Genomic DNA, 22957 nt, shown 5'->3' with positions numbered 1-22957 from the left:
CCCTTTATATAGGCGATGGTAATTATCTTATCTTATCTTTATTTGGTTAAGATAAGGGAGGTATTTGAATTTGAATGTTGGTTAGAAAATCTAGTAGGCCGGTTTTGAGCCTTCTAGAAGGAGGAAGCGGGCCGAACCCGAGTAGCCGAGTTTGGAGACTGTTTTAGGTGTGGAATCCGTGGCCCAGATCCATAACAAATAGTAATGTACTTTAATTATTATTGTTATTGTTATTATTATTGTGCACTTTCAATTTCGTAGTTTTTTTTTTGGTAAGCTAATTTTGTAGTTGAAGAGACAATATATTGTTGTGAATTTGTGATTGTTTGTAATAATCTTTAGCAAGGAAAAACAAAATTCTATTAACCCCCCCCCTCTTCCCTTTCTTTCTGAATTTATTCTTTTAATGTTTGGAGCCTGCGAACAGACGAGGATCTTTTTTTTTTTTGGGATATTATTATTATGTTTGTTTTTGGTCATGGGATATTATTATTTATTAGAGCTTATATTTTAGGTCAAAAAATAAGAGCTTATATTTTCTTTCTTATCGTTTTGGATAAAAATGGGCCGAGAAGTTGGAGAAATCTTGATTAGAACAATGGACTGTACATAAAAATTGGGTCCTTGCAAAACATTTTTTTTAATTGAAAGAATGTTGAAAAAATGTGAATCCCATTTAAAATAGTGTCAAACTACCATGGAAAATGGGGGGTTTTTTGTTTAGCCCAAAATGTTAGTAACTAGGATCAGGGCGGAAGGGAATAATTTTATTGGATATACATAAAAAATTAAAAATCATGTGCATACTATTATGTTCACTCGTTTATTTGTTTGAGTAAGGTATTTTTAACGTTAATCAAGTTAGATTGGTCTAGTGGTTAGCTTATTAGTCTACTTAAACTAAGTGTTGGAAGTTCAAATCTCATCTTATGCATGCATAAATGGATCTCAGTATCACAACGGATTAGTCTTAATCCTGTCGAGTTGAGGGATTATGGGAAACAAAAAAAAACATTTTTAATGTTTTGAAATAAATTTTAATACTAATTATTAAATTATATTTTAAATATGAAAGTTAAAATAATATCTTATTTTAAATTATATTTAAATAATAAAAATAAAAAATGTATTAATTATTAAAAATATTAATATTAAAATAGTATCTATTATAAAGAATATAGACGTAGCGCACCGCCGCACCGCAATTGTATCCATAACCGCCGATAGTGGACACGTGTATGACGTCTTTGACAGGAAAATGGCAAATAGCACCCTTCACTCCTTCAGCTTCATGAAGACATCCTCCGCCGCTGTTCCCACAAAATCAGTAAGATGAAGAATTATGAACCCTTCAACTTGATTCCAAATTTCAAATACACTATAATTGCCTACTTTAAATGAAATTGATTAATTATGATTTGTTAATAATGATATACTTAAATAAGTGTCGAAAATAATGATACATTGTGCATATGACTTAATTCGTCTAAAGATTTGGTCTAGATTCAAATATTTAGGGACTAATTTAGTGTGATTTTACTGGACTTAGAATCGGATAAAGATATTAAAAATAGATTCGATCATTATTTAAGATCGAAATCGGGTGTGAATCCGACTTCACCCATCTCCATGTACATCTTAAGAAGACTAAAAAAGATATATGTATCTTAAGTTAATTTTAATATTATATTATATTAATTATAAGTTTATTATTTTTGTTTTTAATCACATTTATTGAATTGGAAAATAGATCAAAGAAATATGAAATTAGAATTTATGGACAAATTCAAGTTCAAGTCTGGTTATTAATTTTTTTGTAATAAGTCTTTTTTTTATAAATGAGTGTTATCATAATTTTTTGACATAAAATTTATCAATACGCTGATTTCATTCGGTCGAAATTTGGTTTCAGTGTGATACAAAAGTAGTGTGATTTCATCAAATTTAAAACCAGGTAAAGATTTTAAAAATAAATTCAGTTATTATTTAGGGTCAGATTCGAGTCAAAACATACCCAATTTCACCCAATTCTATGTGTATTCCTGGTCAGAAATTTAAATCTTATTTTAAATATACAACAATTTATTAACTGAGAGCAAATCTTTAAATAAAATTCAGATCAATAAAAAATTAGTTCTCCACTTACTAAATTAAGAGATACTAAAAGAAAACAAAATAAAAAATACCCGTGACAAAAATTTCACTTATTCAATGACAAGCATAATAATATGAAACTTTTCAGCAATGGAAGTTTAATAATGTTAATTAATGAAAAACGAAAGAGAATAAACAGAGTAAAGAGCTACAAGTAATGAAGAATCATGAGAAAGAATAAGGCAAAGCCATTTTGCTTAACTTTCCATTAAACAAATGAAAAGCTATGCTCCACTTAGCCTAAGTTGCATGGAGTTGATCCTCTTTCTATTTTGTGACTTCCAATCATGTTTGGCCTCACTATCCTCTCCTTTGTGTAAAATAATTCTCCTTATCATAAAGAATTTCTTAGTGGGAATTTCCCTTTTAGACTCATCTAGTGTGTGTTTTTCTATTTTTTTTTTTATCTTCCTTAAAACTCCCTCGTCAATGTCCCACCCCCAACACAAACATATAGAAAAAATGATTTCATATTTATAGAGTACATATATAAATTCATGTTCTATTTTAGTTTACAATAAATTAAATTATTTTCTCAGTTTTTATAATTTTATTAAATTTATAATTAATTTTTTATAATTTAAAAACTTTAAATTGAATTTTTATATTATTTTAAATTTTATAGTTAAATTTTGTGGTGCCAAAAATGAGAGTTAATAGAATATTTTTTTTAAATTGAATATACCTGTACTTAAAGATTGAATCTCCAAATTTAAATGTCTTTTTATTTTTTATTTATTAATTTTAATTTTTATATAAAAAAATTCAATTACAAAATTTAAAATGATGTATAAATTTAATTAAAAAATTATAGTGACTACCAGATTAATTAAAGCGTGAAAAAAAAAAAAAGAAAGAAGAAGAAAAGAAGGGAGAAGGAGTAATAGATGTTGACATGTAATTATGTTGTTGGTCATAGAGTACTTAATGATTATTGGTTCAATCAAAATTAATCATTGTTTAAATGGGTTTAAAGCAGATGAGATGCTACCTTATCCCTAGTCTCTGATGCTCAGCAAATGGAGCTATCTTAGCCTTCAAATGTTATATTATTGGTTAAGGGCATCGTGGCCTCTATCAATGTACATGATTAGCTATCCCTATGTTGTTCTTATTATTTGTTAATTGTTACTTATGCAATAGTCTTAATCACTTTATATTTTTTCTTTTATACCATTTTAGACGGATACCAAAAATAATCGTCAATCATCATTCAAAGTATAATGATATATAAGTACAATTTTTTTTAAATAATATAATTTTTTATTCAAATAATATAATTTTTTTTAAATAAAATTTTAAGTCATAACAATTTTTTAAGCAGCGCCTATATACGTGCAAGTCCACTTAAAAAAATTATTTATTTGTAGAGTTCTTAATTTTAAGAGAAATATGTGTAAAAATGTAAAGTTGTATCACATTATTGTAAATTGTCAAAAAAAATAATTTTATGATAGTAATTTTATTTTTAAAGAATAAGAAGCTTTTTATTTCAACTTTTAAATACAAATTGAATTGAAATTTAGTTCTTTAAAAATAATCTTTTTCTTTTTATGTTAGAATTTGTATCATGCTCTAATTGCTATCCAGAGAGGACAATAACCTTATGTAATAATTATAGAAGACACTAGTTAGAGTGGCATAACGTAAAAGTTAAAAACAACACTAATTCATTATATATAAAAGTATTTATAAATAAAGAATGTTGGTATAAATATAATTTTACAAAATTAATTATGATTAAAAATTATATTAATGTCATATAATTTATGTTGGGATATTTTTTATTAGACATTAAAAAAATATTTTTAAATAATATTAATTAAAATTACGTTAAAATATAACTTATTAATAGGATATAATTTATATATTTTTTATATTAAATTTTTAATTTAGTTTTTACAATAATAATTTCTAATTCATTTTAAAATAATCAATGAAATAAATTTTAGCATACACATTTTTTTTTGTAAATGGATGTTAATATGTGCTATAAAAATAAGAATATTATTAGCTTCTATAAATATAGACTGCAACAGTCTTATATAACTTTTACACTTTTTCAAATTAAGAGTAACAACTATTATTCTATTAGTAATGGACATGTACAAATAAATTTTTACAATGAATCAATATTTGATCTATGCATAGCGCGAATTTTAAATTAGTATAAAAAAAAAGAAAAAAAGAAATGCTGATAGTTAAAACAACTTGAAAATAGAATGTGAAAAAAAAAAAAACACAGATGTTTCATCGTCAAGAAAGACCCCCGATGGTTCATCTAAGTTTTTTGAAAAAAAAAAAAAAAAGATATTTCTCAGAAGTATGATGACTTATCCAAGTCAATAACTACAACTATAAGGACATTGAAAAGCAAAAGCCACTCAGTTTAGGAACATACAAGTGGCAATTGAAGTCACGAAGGTCACAAAGCTTAACCTCGTAATTCCACCATTACATCAAATATTGAGATACATAATGGTACGATTTATTTTTATTTAACTTTTTATCGAATACTTTGAGTATATTATTATTTTGAATAATGTGAAAGTTTGTAGTATAAGAAAAGGAATAATTTTTTAAACAGTTAGACACAGGACACTGATGTGAAATATTAGAGAAAATAATAGTGAATTAAATAGCACAATTTTTTAAGGTATGTATTACACACTTTTTTTTTAGGTTTAATTCGTTCCATCAATATATAATAATAATAATAATGTGTAAAATGGGTTATTTATAAATTTTTTGTAGGATACAATAAAAAATATTTGACTTGTTGTTAAGTCTTCAACAAAATTTAGATTTTTAATAAATACAAAGTAATATGAAATTAATCACTACCATAATAATGTATTTGCTATATATTTTGTAAAGATAAAGTCAATATAAAAGATTGATTATATTAACTCTCTAATATAATGTAAATACTACTTTTTTCAAGTGATACAAAATATGTAACGCAATTTATAATGCTTGAAATAACTAAGGAAAGAATGGCTAACATTGTTTCTTAATTAAAGAATGGTTGATGTAACATGAGAAATAAAGCTTCACTATTTTTTTCTTTAAATTTCTCATGGTTCTCTTACACCTATTATTTTTACAATTCTCCACCTCGGCCACAATTTGATAAATTGACTCAAATTTTGAACAAACAAATTGTAGTAGTCATATCCAGTTGCATCATCTTGACAATAACTGCCTACGTACTTTTTACCAGGATCAAACCAAACGTAGTTCCTTTATTCGCCATATAATGCCTAACAGGGAATAATATTGAGCAAATCCAGGCAATGCTGGAATTTATTTTCTGACACTACTTTAGTTAACATGTCTGCTAGATTTTCGTTTGTGTGTACCTTCACGAGAGAAATGTCACCTTTTTCTATAACATCATGCACAAAGTGATAGCTAACATCAATATGCTTGGTATGAGCATGATGAACCTGATTTTTAGCCAAATGAATCGCACTTTGGTTGTCACAACTAAGATTCACACAATCTTATTTAAAACCCAAATCATCTAGAAGACCCCTTGACCACAATGCCTTCTTTACCCTTTTGGCTACTACCATGTACTCAGCCTCTGTAGTAGATATCACCACTATAGCTTGTAACATTGATCGCTAACTGATCGGAGCACCATATATTTTATATACATAACTAGTTATAGATCGTCGTCTGTCTAAATCACAAGCATAATCAAAATCAACAAAATCACTAATTTGACATGATGATTTACCACCAAAACATAAATCTGTGCCAATGGTACTTTTCAAGTGCCTTAATATTCACTTGAGTGTTTTTCAGTATGTCTTTCTCAGGTTTGCCATAAACCTGCTAACAACACTGACTGCTTGTGAAATGTCTGGGTGTGTGCATACCATAGCATACATTAGGCTATCTACAACATTTGCATAAGGTACATTGTCCATGTAGGCCTTATCTTCTGCTATTGTAGGAGATTATTTACCTGAGAGGCTAAAATGTGGAGCCAATGAAGTCACCACCGGCTTAGCATTTTTCATTCCAAACCTTTCGATAACCCGTTCAATGTAGCCTTTTTGGCTCAAGAACAATTTTTGACTTGATCTCTCTCTTCTAATCTCCATGCCTAAAATTTTTCTTGTAGCACCCAAATCTTTTGTTTCAAACTATTTACCAAGTTGAAACTTTAACCAATCTATCTCCACCTTGCTCTTAGAAGCAATGAGCATGTCATCCACATACAATAAAAGATAGATATAATCACCTCCAAGAAGCTTACGGATGTATACACAACAATCATAGTTACTTCTAAAGAAACATTGTTTTAAAATAAAGAAATCAAATCGCTTGTACCACTACCGAGGAGATTGTTTTAATCCATAAAATGATTTCCTCAAGTGATAAACCTGACCTTCTTTACCCTCAACCTTGAAACGCTTAGGTTGATACATATAAATTTCTTCCTCTAAATCACCGTGTAAGAACGCTGCTTCATATCTAGTTGTTCTAACTCAAGATCGCCATGAGCTACAAGATTTAAATGCATCCGAATGGAAGTGTGTTTCACCACAGGAGAAAATATCTCATTATAATCAACTCATTCTTTCTGTGTGAATCCCTTGGCCACTAACCTAGCCTTGAATCTTGTACCATCCGATTTAGTAAGATCTTCTTTTATTTTATACACCCACTTACAACTAATAGCAGTCTTTCTCACGGGCAATGGGACCACCTCCCATGTCTTGTTTTTTATGAAGAGACTTCATCTCTTCTTCTATATCAACCAACCAGCTCTCACTATCCTTGTCCTTGATAGCTTGTTTGAAGGTGACTGGCTCATCATCCTCCACCGAGAGTGTATACTCTACCAAATTTAACTACCATAATACCTTAGAGGCTTGTCTGACCCAAGCTTTTGTACGAGTTTGTAATTCCTCTTTGGCCTAGTGGATGCCAAAGAATCCTGCTGTTGCTGTTGTAATACATGTGTATTTTTTTTCTAAATCTCCTCATGATCAAGTTCATCATCCTCCTCATCTTCGTGAGTAGCATTAAGATGCTCCACCTGAACATGACACAATTGGTTGGTTTTTAGACTCTATCTCCACCATTTGAGTGTTTATAGTTTTTCCAACATCACCATTATCTGGCGTCATAACTTTAGACAAAGATACCATGGATCTTTCATTAAAGGTCACATCCCTGCTGACTACAAACTTAGAATCATTTACGCTCTAAAGACAATAGCCTTGAACCTCTCTTGGATACCCCAAAAAGATTGCCTTCTTAGCTCTTTCATCAAGTTTATTGTCTTTGACGTAATAATAAGCTGTGCATCTAAAGACTCTGAGTTTCTCGTAATCTGCATATTTCCCTGACCACACCTTATAAGGTGTGTCTCCATTTAAAGAAGAATGTGGAGATTGATTCACTATGTAGCACACTGTAGCAACTGACTTAGCCCACCATTCTCTGCCTAACCCAGAATTAGAGTGCATATACCTTGCCTTCTCAAGTAGTGTACGATTCAGTCTTTCCATGACTCCATTCTGTTGTGGTGTGTCTCTAACTATCCAGTGTCTCACAATGCCTTCCTGATCATAGAACTCCTTGAAAGCTCCATCCATATACTCTGTGCCATTATCAGATCACAGAGTTTTTAGCTTCCCACCTATTTTGTTTTCAACCATTGCTCTCCACCGCTTAAAAGTGTCAAATACCTCATTCTTTTGCTTGAGGAAGTAAACCCAAGCATACCTTGAATAATCATCAACAAACATAACAAAGTAACTACCCTTGAAAGTAACTTTAGTCGGTCCCCAAACATTAGTATGCACGTAGTCTAACAACTCTTTGCTTTTGTGTTTGCTTGTAGAAAATTTCACCCTTTCTATATACACAGTGTTTGCAAAACTCAATTTGTGGTTTCTTCATATTTCTTAGCAAACCTTTTTCATTAAGCAATGATAGACCCTTTTCCGACATATGCCCAAGTCACAGGTGCCAAATCCTCGTGCAGTCTATTTGGTCTTTACTTCCTCCGATTTCAACTGCTAGTTCACTTATAACAGTTGTCCCCAAAAGAGGATAAAGATTATCATGACGAACCCCCTTCATCATTACCAAAGAACCATGAACAACTTTTAAAATCCCATTCTTAGCAATAATTTTGCAACCATTTTTCTCTAACAAACCTATAGAGATAAGATTTTTTCTCAAGTCAGGAATATGTTTCACATCCTTCAAGGTTCTTACAACTCTCCATCATGCATCTTGATTCTTATAGTACCTACCCCTACAGTTTTGCAAGCATGATTATTGCCCATAAAAACTGTGCCGCCATTAGTGCTTTGACAAGTAGTAAACCACTTCCTATTTGGACACATATGGTGAGAAGCTCCAGAATCAAGAATCCACTTACCAAATATCTTGTAAGAATCATCTATTACACAGTAACAATCTTCATCATCGTTTGAGACGTAACTTGCTTCTTGTTTTTCTTTTAAGTTGTCATTGTTCTGTTTCTTGGATTTTATCTTCTTATTTGGGCAATTCGCTTTACAATGTCCAGGATCATCATATTTAAAGCATGTTCTCTCCGTGTGAGGTCTAGATTTTAGCCTAGACTTTTCACTCTTACCGTTTCCTCTTTCATTACTCCTCCCTCTAGCTGCAAACAATCCTTATGCTTGATCATTATACTCTCTTCTATTTGAAGATGACATTACACTCGTATTACGTAGATCATCCACTAAAAGTGATGCTCTTGTCTCATCCATGGTCAGAGTGTCACCCACCAGCATCAAAGTCTGTACCAAATTTTCATAGGACTTCGGTAATAAAAGTAATAATATGAGTGCTTGATCCTCATCATCAATCTTTACATCTACATCCTTTAAGTTTGATATAATCCTATCAAACTTATTGATATATTCTCGGATTGAGCTACCTTCCTCTATCTTGCATATATACAATTTGGATTTTAAGTAGATCCTGTTAGTTAGGATCTTTGTCATGAAGTTACTCTCTAACTTTAACCAAATGCTAGCCGTAGTTGCTTATTCATTCACCAAGAAAGCAACATCCCTCTCAAGGCATAAGATTATCACAACCCACGCTTCAAGATCTAATTCTTCTCAATCCTCATCCTTCATATCCTCTGGATTTTCTCTTTTTCCGTTAGTGCCTTGTGCAATTTCTATGATATAAGCAAATTTTCATCTACATCATCCAATAGAAAAAATAATTTTTCCCATTAAACTTCTCGATTTCATATTTGCCTACTTCTCGACTTCTAATAGATACGAAATAATATGAAATTAATCACCACTCACAATAATGTGATGGGGGCTAATCGTCGGTCTAGAAATTCATCAATGAAAATCACGTTGCAAGTACAGCTCCAAACCGACAACTAACCCTCGATCAAAGTTTAAATTTTGGTTGTCACAAGTTCAACCCAATAAAAATAACCGAGAGTATTACTCCCGGGTCATTTTCCCTAAGAATTGCAATCAAGTGCTCGATTATTGGCTATGAAGGAAATCAGGGGTTGAGGTAGCAATTAACAAGAAATCTAAATAACAAGAAAATAAATGATAATCAACTAATAAGAAAAAGGAAAAGAACTCTTGGCTAGGGCATAGAAATTGAGATCACTATCCTTGTCTACAAACCATATATTGACAATTATAAGGAACCAATCCCATCAAGTCTACTTCTATGCTTGAAGTACGTCAAATGGGCTTGATCAACATCAACCCATAAGTTTTAACCTAACTACTATAATTTAGTAGCAGGTTAGCGTTAATGGGTATCGAATTGACCAACAAGGGTTCCCAAATCATCAATCCAATTAGACCCAATGACTCAAGTTCATTCAATTTTCTTAGCCTAGACCAAGAGTGCAGAAAACTACTCCATAACTAGTGAAAACATTATATCAAACAATAGGTAGGCAATAAAAGCAAACTTCGTGCAATGCAAAAATTAATAGAAACTATAATTAAACCAAGAAAGAAATCAATAGTAACAATGAAAGCAAATATAGAAAGATATGAAAACGTAAAATTGCATTGAAAAAGAATTGAGTTTAACAAGAGAGTCTATGACTAAAATTGCTAACATAAAGAAATTAACAAGAGAAGTTGATAAACTAGGACACTCAAACAATAGAAAGTAAAGAAGACTAAATTAAAATAAGGTTGAAACCTAAACCTAAAATGAGATTGAAGTAAGAAACCCTAAATTCTAGAGAGAATGGAGAGCTTCTCTCTCTAGAATTCTATCCTAAAACATGATAAAAAAAACTAAACTATGACTCTCCTCCCTCATTTTCCTTCAATCCTTGGCCTTTTTCCATTCAGAATCATGTTGGATTTGGGCCTGGAGCCTCTCAGAAATCGCTAGCCACGTTTTACACAAATGAGTCACGTGCTGAACGTCATGCGTACGCGTGGACCACGCGTGTGCGTCGGATGAGCTCTTCACAAGTCATGCGTACGCAGAAGGTCATGCGTGTGCGTCAGCGGAATTTCGCAATTGTCACGCGTACGCGTCATGTCACGCGTGCGCGTCGCGACCAGCTTCTCCAAATCTCTATTCTTTATGTTCCTTCAACTTTTGCATGCTTTCTTTCCATCCTCTAAGCTATTCTTACCCTATAGATCCTGAAATCACTTAACAACACATCACGGCATCGAATGGTATTAGGAGAGGATTAAAATGTAGCATTTTTAAGGCTAAAGAAGCATGTTTTGAACTATGAAGCATAATTAGGAAGAAATCATAAAAGCATGCAATTTATATGAATAAATGTGAAAAACATTGATAAAACCATCAAATTCAACACAAAACAAACCCTAAAATTGGGGTTTATCATAATGCACTTGCTATATATTTTGTAAAAATAAAACCAATATGAAAGATTGATTATATTAACTCTCTACTATGATGTGAATACTACTTTTTTTTTTCATTTGATAAAAAATATGCAATACAATTTATAATGCTTAAAACAACTAAAGAAAGAATAGCTAACATTGTTTCCTAATTAAAGAATAGTTTATGTGACATGAGAAATAAAGCTCCACTATTTTTTTCATTAAAGTTCTCATGGTTCTCCTAACCTAACTGAACACCTATTATTTTTACACTTGTTTATGCGCTCACACAGTCAAACCTTACACTAAATGATAATTTACAGGATAATATTCTCTATTCTTTCTTATGCACATAAAGAAAGTGTTGAGATGAATGGATATGCAATAATAAAACGAGAAAAATTTATAGGTATGGAGTACATGCAACATGCAGCTATGTACATGCAACTACGTACTCAATAGACATAACTTTTCAAATAGTTACAACCTTTCAAGAGATATGACTTTTCAAATAGTGACAACTTTTAATAGGTTGCAACTTTTGAATAAGTCACAACCCCATGAAGAGACGTAACTCTTTAAAATAGCTTTTCACATATTTTTGAAAATATATCTCACAATCCCCACCATTTTCAAAATTTCTTTCCAATCCTATCATTTTGGAAGTTTTATGCTTTCAGTAGAGGTATCTTGCGATTTAAACCCTTACTTAATAAGCAGTGGTATTCACTCATCCAAATTTAAAATGGTTGAGAAGCTTTGAACCATTTAACTCATATGAACAAGCGTACACTGATAACACATAAAATTTCGGTATCATTTTGATTTTATATTTAATATGACACATTTGGTATACTACATGATCTTGTGTCTTGTATCATTTCATGAGCGCTTTAAAAGTAAACTCTTAACTCCAAGAACCGGCCTCAGTTCACACTCATATAGGTAGACTCTATCAAAAGTATTCCATAATTAAATACTTCAGCAATAATGTACTTACTATAGGTCTATTAAGAGCAAAACCCATCATGTTCTTTTATACCATTATGGTTCCAAGTGGTTTTTACCTTGGGATGAAATAAAAAATTATGAGTACTTGCAATTACTCTAAAAATGTACTTTACCGCATTGAACTCAATACTTGATATTACTCAAGTGTGAGTTGGATTTTGACTATTGATAGTTATTTAAAATACGGATTTTAGTGTCATCCCTTTTGATGTTTTAAACACCAAATCTCTTGTCAATCCTTTCGTTAAAGGATCTGCAAGATTTTGCTAACCTTATAAAATTGATAGATATAACTCCATTATCAATAAAATTTTTAACATAGCTACGTCTTACTCCAATGTGCATAGATTTTTCATTATAAACTTGGCTATAAGCCTTTGATAATGTTACTTGGCTATCACAATGTATAGAGATTAGTGCCATTAGTTTTGGCCAAACTGAAATTTCATGTAATAAATCTCTAAGCTATTCAGCTTCCTTGCTTGCTGCTGTTAAAGCAACAAATTCTACAGCCATGGTAGAGTCTGTTATGCAAGTTTATTTCTTAGATCCCCTAGAAATAGCATCCCCACCAAAGGTGAAAAAGCAACCACTTGTTGATGCATAATCATCTGTATAGCTTATCCAACTGGCATCTGTGAATCCTTATAAAACAGAAGGTTTACCATTATACAACAAAGTATAGTTTATTATTGTTTCTTACAAATATTTTAATATTCTTGGGACAACATGCCAATGGTCTTTATTTGGATTGCTTATATACCGACTTAAGCGACATATAACATATATACTATATCTGGTCTAGTGCAGGTCATAGCATACATTAAATATCTAATTATTTTTGCATACTCAATTTGTGAAACAGACGAACCTGCATTAGGTACTAATTTAATACTTGGATCAAAAGGAGTACTTACCAAATATCCTTCAAACTCATCAAACCTTTTTAATATTTTTTCTATATAATGAGATTGAGATAATCCTAAATTATGACTATTTTAAATAATTTTAATTCCTAAAATTATATGTGCAACTCTCATATCTTTCATATCAAAATTACTAGACAAAAAATGTTTAATTTTTTATACCTCTTCTAAATCAGTACAAAAAATAAATATATCATCAATATACAAACAAATCATAACACCTTTACTATTTTTGACTTTACTATGTACACATTTATCAGATTTATTTATTTTATATCCATTAGCAAGAACAGTTTCATCAAATTTTTTATGCCATTGCTTAGAGGCTTGTTTCAGTAGATATAAAGACTTAATTAATTTGCACCCTTTATTTTCTTGACAAGCAACTATAAACCCTTTTGGTTGCTTCATATACACCTCTTCGCCTAATTCACCATTTAAAAAGGCTGTTTTAACATCCATTTGGTGAATGATAAAATTAAAAATTGAAGCAAGCGCTATAAGCACTCTAATGGTAGTAATTCTTGCTACTGGTGCATATGTATCAAAGTAATCAATTTCTTCTTTTTATGCAAATCCTTTAGTAACTAACCGTACTTTGAACTTATCAACAATTTCATCTACTTTCATTTTCTTTTTGAAAATCCATTTAGAACCAATAGCCTTTGACCCACGAGGGAGATTCACTAATTTCCAAGTGTTATTACTCATTATTAAGTCCATTTCATCTTGTATTGTTTCTTTCTAAAAATATGAATCTTGAGACCTTATACCTTTTTTATAGGTCTCAACATCACCTTTCATATGAAGGCATATAGGTGCAAAGCTATCTATTGATTCTTCTGTCCCTTCCACAAGAAACATAAAGAAATCTGGTCCATAAGTCATTGCTTTTCTGATTCTTTTACCTTTTCTAGGTTCAATATTTTCAACGGGTTTATTTTCTATATTATCTTCTATTTCTAAGTGAATTTTATTTTTAGCTCTTGGAGTTGAATTAAATCTATCCTCTAAAAAAATTGCATCTCTTAATTCAATAATTATATTAGCAAAATATGATTCATTAGATTCAATAACTACAAATCTATAAACTTTGTTATTCTCAACATATCCTAAGAAAATACATTTTATACCTCTTTTTCCTAATTTCTTTTTTTTAGGTTCAGGAACTTTTACTATTGCTCTACAACTCCAAACTTTAAGATATTTAAGATTATGTTTTTTATTCTTCCAAAATTCATATGGAGTTATTTTATTCCTTTTATTAGGAATTCTATTTAAAATATAATAAGCAGTTAATATAGCCTCACCCCAATAACCTTTTGCTAGACCAGAATAAGATAGCATGGTATTAGCCGTTTCTTCTAGCACCATATTTTTTCTTTCAGCAATACCATTCTGTTGTGGAGAATATGGTGCAGTGGTTTGATGAATAATACCAATGGACTCAAAATAACTAGGATTATAATATTCTCCTCCACGGTCAGACCTTAAGTATTTAATAAAGATTTATTCAACTTTGGTTTTAAAAATTTTATATTTATCCAAGACTTCATCTTTAGAATGCATCAAATATATATAACAATATCTACTAAAATCATCAATAAAAGTTATAAAATATTTCTTTCCACCTATAATAGGCTAACGATGCAAATCACATACATCAGAATGTATTAAAAATTCTAATAATTTAGAATTTCATTGTACTCTTTGAAAGAAAAGTCTTGTTATTTTGGTTAACATACAAGTTGTGCATACATCTAAATTTTTAATTATTTTTGGAATAAGATGATATTTTATCATATCATTTAATTTATGAAAATTAACATGTCCTAAAAGATTATGCCATAAATCAATAAAGACTCAACAATATAAACAAAAACATTATTATTATTAGTATTTACAATATTTAATTTAAAAATATTCTCACATAGATATCTTTTACCCACAAACACTCCACCTTTAGACATAATAAATTTATCTCCTTCAAATACAGACTTAAATCCATACTTGTTAAGCAAAGGTACATAAACTAAATTTTTTCTAACTTCGGGTACATAATATACATCAGTAAGAGTAAGTACTCTTCCAGAAGTGAATTAAAGTTTCACAGTTCCTTTGCCCATTACTTGAATAGTTGATGCATTTTTCATGTACAGAATAGTCCCATCCTCTTCTTTAAATGTCTTGAAAAATCTCTATTCTTGAAAACATATCGAGTTGCACCAGAGTCTATCCACCATGACCTAATGTCTTCAATCATGTTGATCTCAGAAATAATAGCAATAAGATTATCTTTTATTGATGTGTCACTCTTTTCTTTCTTCCTTTTTAAGGAGCGACATTTTTTCTTAAAATGTCCTGGTTTTCCACAATGAAAATAATTTCCTTTCTTTTTATTCTTTCTGATATCACCATTGTTACTTTGAGATTTATTAAAATCTCGGTATCTTTTTTTGTTAGGCTTGTTGGACTTTTCATCCTCCATTACGTGAAGATTAGCATGAGTATTTTTCTCTTTAGTATCGTCTTGTTTACGATACTTTTCTTCAAGATGAAGGTGATTACTTAATTGCTCAAGAGAAACATCATTCTTTCTATGTTTTATAGTTCTTTTGAATTTTTTCCATGATGAAAGGAGTTTGTCAATAATTTAAGAAACAATAATGGCATCATCCTTGTGCATGTTATATTGCTTAAAATTTAAAATACGCTCAATTTCATGCAGTTGTTCCATAACAGATCTACCATTAATCATCTTATAATTATTGAAGCGAGTGACAAGAAATTTCTTACTTGTTGCGTCCTCAGCCGTATTTTGCCTTTAATTTGTTTCATAGTTCTTTTGCCCTCCTAACATTTTGGTAGACATCAAACAGTGCGTCAGCCATGCCATTGAGTATGTGTCTGATGCATATATGGTCATCGTTGTCCCATTTCTGCTTGGCTCAAGTTTTTGCAATGGCTTTTTCTTCAACTTCTGGAGGTTTTGGTATGGTAAGAACATATGCCACTTTTAGTGTTGTAAGAAGAAAGTGCATCTTCTTTTGCCATCGTATGAAAGTTTCACCATCAAATCTTTCTAACTTGAAAAAATCCGAGGTCATCTCCTTAATTGATGCAGTGGTCATTTTTTTAGTGAATAAAGAATTGAGCCTAAAGATTATGAAATATTAGAGAAAGAAATAGTGAATCAAATTGCACAACTCTTCAAGGCGTGTGTTACACACACTTTTCTTTAGACTTAATTAGCCCCCACTAATTTACAATGGTGTGCAAAACAAGTTACTGGCGAATTTTCTGTAGGATATAATGAAGAACACTTGACTTGTTGATGGACTCACATAGTTAAGCCTTACACTAAATGATAATTTACAGAATGATATTCTTTATTCTTTCTTATGCGCATAAAAAAGTGTTGAGATGGATGGATATGAAATAATGAAACGAGAGAAATTTATAGGTAGGAGTACATGAAACATGCAGTTACGTACATACAACTACATAATCAACAGACATAACTTTTCAAATAGTTACCTTTTAACAGATTGCAACCTTTGAATAAGTCACAACTCCACGGAGAGATGTAACTCTTCAAAATAGCTTTTCACATATTTTTGAAAATATATCTCACAACTTAGACAAGGACACAAATACAAAATTGTGTTTGATAGATGAGATATGGACAAAAGCATTGTGTCTAAAGATACTGAATTAGTGTATTTTGTGTTAATCTTGACAGGAAAAACACATAGACACTAACAAGAGACACAACTTATTTTTTATTTTCTCTTTCATTATTTTAGTTAATTTTTCATAATTATATTTTTTTATTATTATATTTTTCTTCTCAAATTTTTTGAATGAAAAAATGAGAATAAATTAAACTTTTATAATTTGTTCTAGTTTATTACTAAATAAAATATAAAACACTAATTTTTGTGTCTCTATCTTTTTGTCTTGTTCTGTCTTGTCTGCTCTCAGAATCAAATGCAACCTTATTTATTGAGTAAAAAGTTCAGGAGTCAACTAATTTAAATTATAAAATTTTACCATTTAGTTGTTCAAATAATTGTTTTTAATAGAGAAAAAAATTCATTTAGACATATTACACCTAAATGTATAAAACTCAAATGCAATTATTTTAAAAAAATAATTTTTTATTTTAAACTTAATATTTTCACAATTGAGTTCCTATTTCATGCAAAGTAAATTAATTAATTATTGAATTTGAAATCGTAAATTTTTTTATTGATATGTTGTCATCGAAAACTTAAAAATTCAGATGCTCAAGTCTACAAGCTACAAATTAGAGTATGATACATAAAAATTTATTGTTCAGTTTAAATTTAGTTTTATGTCATTGTAGTACACTCCAAAAAAGGTGTAATTAGATTGATCAATGAAAAAATAGGAGACTTTGACGTTATCATGCAAGATTAAAAGAAAATAGTGATGAAATTTTAAAGCTGCAAATTAAAGTAATTAACTAACAAATTAGAGGCAATTAAACTAAACTTGATTTAAGGATACTTTTTTGGCTCATCTTTCATTGTTACTTTACCTATGTTTATGAACTAAGATAAATTGTCCTAACAAAGTAACAAGTCAATCACCAAAAGGTAATAGAAATTATTGGAATTTCGTAATTAATCAACTAAGTCTCAATTAGATAACCACAATGATGTGAAAAGTCAAGATAAGTTAATTTAACTAATTCAATTCACCCAATCTAATCAAACATACGTACAATTAAAGTGAAGATGTTCTAGCAAGTTAATCTATATTAACTAGAATTGTTTACTAGATTTTTCATCCTAATTCACGAAGTCCTAACCATTCATCCATAAATATAATAGAAAGTGAATTAAAGTCATATTAATTAGATCAATTCAACCACTTCAATTGCAATTAATTAACTCCAAATATGTAACTCAAGACTATTCTAGAACATATTTCCAAACCAAGCAACTGAACTACTCTAATCCTAAGTTAGACATTTCGTTAAATACTTGGTGTGTATAAATAAACATAAACTTATAAATAATGAAATTGTAATTCAAACATTATCAACTTTATAACAAACATAAAACTAACAAAAAAACATAAATTAATAATACCCAAAAGAAATTCATTCATCAAACTTAAATCAAAGTTTTAAACATAAAGCATTTATAATATTAATAGAAATAACATGAAAAAAATTGTAAACAAAAATAAATATGTAACATTTGGAAGCTGAAATCTTAAATTCTTGAAGATAAATCAAATTAAAATTAACCGAAACTAAATACAAATCTAAACCTAACCTTAATTCTTTCTCTTTCTCTCTCTAAAAAACCAACCTAAAACATCAAACTAACCTACTACTAACTTTCTCTCCCAAAATTATTTTATTTTTCTCCTTTTATACTAAAAATTCTAACATTTTAAAGATTTTTTGGGGCCCAAAATGTGAATTACGTATTTCATTTAACATGGCATGTGCAGGATAAGGCATGTATCAAAATAGAAAATGACTGTACCTCTCAAAAGCCATACCAGAGTTTGATACCTAGCAAGAGCTAGGTTGTAGTTGTAAAGTGTGTGTGAGTGGGGTGTGTTAAGACAAAAAAAATGGCATGTCAGGCTTAATTTGTGTATGCAGAAAATGGTTAGGTGTCCAACTCATTTTTTTGTCCATTTAGACATATACATATCATTTTGAAGCTCTAGATGTTATTTTTCTAATGTCACTAAGAATGCCCCATTTGGACCATTGTAACCCAAGTTATGATTAAATTAATATAAAGTGGTCATGATTGATAACATCCAAAACAATCTTGATATTAATCTTTGATTGTAAATTACACATAAGATTGTTAAGAATTAGAAGTGTTCATCAACATAAAAATTGTAGAAATTAAGTTCTTCCTTCCAAAGACTTTAAGTTTGTTCCAAATTTGATGATTATAACTCCCTATGATGTTTTTTTCCTTAAACAATACCCTAGAATTCAATATAAAAATTCAAACAAAACTTGTCTTAGGCACCAATTGAATATCAAATCAGTTATACTAAAAAAAATGCAAAATTACATTATCACAATTGGAAAAAAGAATTCAAAATCAGCTAAAATTGCAGGAAAGTGAATTGACCAACATGAGATCTTATTGGGATATAAGTGTACACTACAAGAAAATTAGCGGTCATTTATTTTGCTTTTAGTATATTTACCGGCAAATAGACATTATCCGTCTTATACTTTGTCGCTAAAAGGTTTTAACAGCAATTATAACATTTGCTGGTAAAGACCTTTTTAATGGCTGCAAAAAGTATATAACTTTCAGCGGCCATTTTCTTGGCAATTTATATAGCCACAAAAAATAATTCTAAGATTGCAATATCATTCACTTTTAGTGGCCATTACTATTGCCGCCAAAACCCATTTTACCGACAATTTATATGGCCACTAAAAATAATTCTAAAATTATAATATTGTTCACTTTTAATTGCCATTATTATTGCCACTAAAATCTTAAGACTTTTTTAATTATACTCACTCTTTTAGAAATAACAACCTATCCTTTTTTTAATTTTAAATTATTTTTAGCAACAATTATTATTATTGTACATAATATGAATATACTAAAATTAATTATTACAAAATAAAATATTTTATTAAATTTAAAATATTTATATACAAATTTCTCTTGAAAAGTAATAAAGCATAATACAAATTTAAACAACACAAATACTTCTCTTGAAAAATAATAAAACATAATACAAATTTAAACAACACAAATACTACAAGTTTATGTTACATCAATGATTAGCACACAGCTAATGATAAAAATTAAGTGAGTATTTTATATCATGATCATGGCAAATACCACTACTATCCCCATAATTCACATAATTTACCGTAACAACCAATCCTAAACTAGAAAGTGTTCAATAACCCTTCTTCATATAACTTAATAAAGTACTGGGCAAGCCAAAAAAGAGTTGTTGTCCAAAACCATCTCTATCTTTGGCAAAGTTGTACAATTAAGTATACATGATGATGGTTGGCTCAGCAACTCCAAGTATGAGAAGAGGTTGGCCACCAAATATTGAGTGTATGATTCCACTTATGGCTATAGAAGCCAATGTTTCTACTGTACTCAAACTTCCATCTACATTCAAATTAAACTTGATTATAAATTTGCATATCTTGTATGGTATATAAATAAAAGAGACATGCATGCATGGGAATAAGATGAAGTAGGTACCTGTGTCTCTACTGATTTGCTCTCCAAATACAATAACAGGAAGTGCAAAAGCAAAGAAAATATAGGTAGTTAGAGCCAATATCCTGAAGTTAATCAAAATAAAAAGCAAAGTGGTCATTAACTACATAGTTATTTATTTATTTATTTATAATTTTCTGAAAAGATAACTAAGAAATCAACTTGCCCAAATCTTGAGTGTATAGCAGAAGACCAATCTTGTTTATAGTGAATATATCTTGCACGAATGTTGTTTACAACACCCTTGAAAGGTGATTTTAAGCTCTCCATTGATTCAAGTTTGGTTCAAAAAGGATATATATTACTAGGTAGGGACCTATTCATTTCAAAATGTGTCAATGGTAGGGACATACCTGATTCTAGGCAGAGTTGTTGAAAATATCTTGTTCAAGAAGTTGGCTAAAATAATCGAGTTCATCTTCCCATCCTCCCAGTGCTTAGAAACACTGTCCATAAATATAGTTCTCAAATTAACACAGTTGACAGAGTGAGGGAGAAAGGTGCAAAACCTGGCGATGAGACATGAATGTTCTAAATTAGCTTTTTCTTCTTCTTATTCTTTTTTTCCAATTTGGGTTATAATAATAAATGAACTTTATAATTTAGCTTTTTACTTCACTAACTCATAACTTTAATTAGCTATTAAAAACTTTACTTAGCATGTGAACCAAAGATCAAGTGCAAAAATATAAAAAAATAGTATTGTATCTAACAAATATTGACAAGAGTGAAATAAATGAAATGATGAAATGATGAATTGTACATGTATTGGTGACATATCCATCTTCATGTAATTCAAAGGGGGTCCAATTGATAATATTAGAACATGTGTTGGAGCCGAAAATGCAACTCCTAATAGTATTCCAGTATCTAGGATCCTTGATTCTTTGTCTCACCCTACCAGGAACTTCAACACCACCACCCTTTCTTGTCACACCAAAGCCAAACATAGTCAAACTAATGAGTGCTGCTATCAGGATCCATATCACCACCAGGTAGCATTAATTGAGATTGTTCTGCATCACCACCAATGCTACTATTAGGATTAATATATATATATATATATATATATATATATATATATATATATATATATATATATATATATATATATATATATATATATATATTAGCACAAATTAATTGTTTTACACTCCACATTCCACAAACTGAAACCCCAAAACGTGTATTGACATATACTGTAACATTTACCACTCATATCAAGATATAAATATAACTACTGTTAGCTTATGTGAACTTCATCTATTACTCAAAGGAAACCAAACATGAATTTCTTACCCGTGAAAGAGAATCTTGCCAAATCTTGCAACCAGTGAAGGCTTAATTTGTTCAGATTTTGGGTTTTGGTCCTTCATTTCAGTCCTCACGTTTTTTAAAGAAGAAAGCAAGTACTCAATGGCTTTAGTGCCACATTTCCCAAGGATTTCTTGTTGCATGTGTCCCTGTGATGTACACGAGTATTTAGTCTGAAAACACATTTCTCAAAAGATAATAAAGAGTGTGTAGTGTAACCTTGAGATTGATGCTGGTTGCTCTCAACTAAAGAGTAGCCATCAGAGGAAACGACCAAAGATATTGTAGGCCTTGATGAGCTTGGTGTGCTCATTACTGATGGCGAATACCACAACTACAATGAATTTGAAGGAAGTTTGGAAAATCGAAGGGCAAAGTGAAAAAAAAAACGAATTATTAGAATCAAAAACTGATAAAGCATTGCTAAATCACTAAGAGAAGAAAAACTTAAAATTTTGATAACAAATTTTTGAATCACTGTATTACCAATTTAGCCTGCAATAAGTTCATGCAATAGAGAACTAAGAAAAAGTGGAATCTAATCTGGAAGAACAATTAAATCAGATAAAACCACAAATTGATAAGAGATATGGAAAAAGATTGCAGTAGAACACAAGTTGGAGCACAAGAACATAAATGAGAGGAAGATTAAGGAACTTGTACCTTATGACTAGAGAGCGCCTTTTGGCGAAAACGAGAATAGCGAGGGGAAGGAGAATGGAGAGGCACTCGTCGATGTAGAGGTTGCAGAGATTGGAGAAGCGGAAGGGGACAAGGTGGAGGAAGATGTCAGGGGAGACGGAGGCGCCGATTCGGAGGGTGGAGATGACCTAAGGCGGCAACGATGGTGGCGACGGTGACGACGGTGGCAACGGTGACAGTAAGCTTAGGGTTTTCTGCGGTGAGCTCTCCCTTCCCTTTCTCACACTCATACCCTCTGATTGCATTTCCCTTCTATTGCAAATTTGTAATTGACCAACAATTATTAAGAAAAAAGTTATTTTAATAAAAATAATACTAGCCATAGTACTATGGCCACTAAAATTTTTCACTAAAACATAGTTTTTTAATATTTTTAGTGGCAATAATAATAATTGTCATTATAATATATAATATTAATGGCAAATATATAATGACCATAAAAACATAACTTAAATTACAAAAATAGTGGCTATTGTTTTATTGCCACTAAAAATTTGTCGCTAAAACTAATTATTATTGTAGTGGTATACCACTTATTCTCTCAAGTCTATAATATTAAGCACTCATCGTCAACAATTTACTCTCCTTAGACTTGTCATTCTTCTAAGATTTTTCACAAAGAAAATAGTTATATGCATATAAAATCAAGAGGTCTTTATCAAGGTTAAAATGTGATCAAGGTAAGAGTGTAGTACAATTTGAAAAA

General features: G+C 30.3%; 1 protein-coding gene across 1 annotated transcript; it reads right to left on the bottom strand.

Moving 5' to 3' along the window:
- Window positions 1-7144: 7144 nt before the first annotated feature.
- On the bottom strand, window positions 7145-7772 carry LOC140175569 (uncharacterized mitochondrial protein AtMg00710-like). The gene is made up of 2 exons (XM_072204082.1): window positions 7428-7772; window positions 7145-7210 (listed from the first exon to the last, which is right to left on the bottom strand). Exons 1-2 carry the CDS (start codon window positions 7770-7772, stop codon window positions 7145-7147), a joined length of 411 nt encoding a protein of 136 aa, XP_072060183.1.
- Window positions 7773-22957: the final 15185 nt, after the last annotated feature.

Source organism: Arachis hypogaea, chromosome 10, assembly GCF_003086295.3.
Source record: "Arachis hypogaea cultivar Tifrunner chromosome 10, arahy.Tifrunner.gnm2.J5K5, whole genome shotgun sequence".
In the NCBI taxonomy this organism is placed as follows: Eukaryota; Viridiplantae; Streptophyta; class Magnoliopsida; order Fabales; family Fabaceae; genus Arachis; species Arachis hypogaea.
Note: the sequence above shows the minus strand (reverse complement) of the source record. Positions and strands in the feature narration are given on the sequence as shown.

Excerpts from the sequence above, each read along its gene's own strand:
- LOC140175569 (XM_072204082.1), bottom strand. The coding sequence starts at position 7,772 with ATGGATGGAGCTTTCAAGGAGTTCTATGATCAGGAAGGCATTGTGAGA. Across the intron at positions 7,211-7,427 it reads TTGATGAAAGAGCTAAGAAG|GTGGAGCATCTTAATGCTAC; the intron begins GCAATCTTTTTG and ends TGTCATGTTCAG.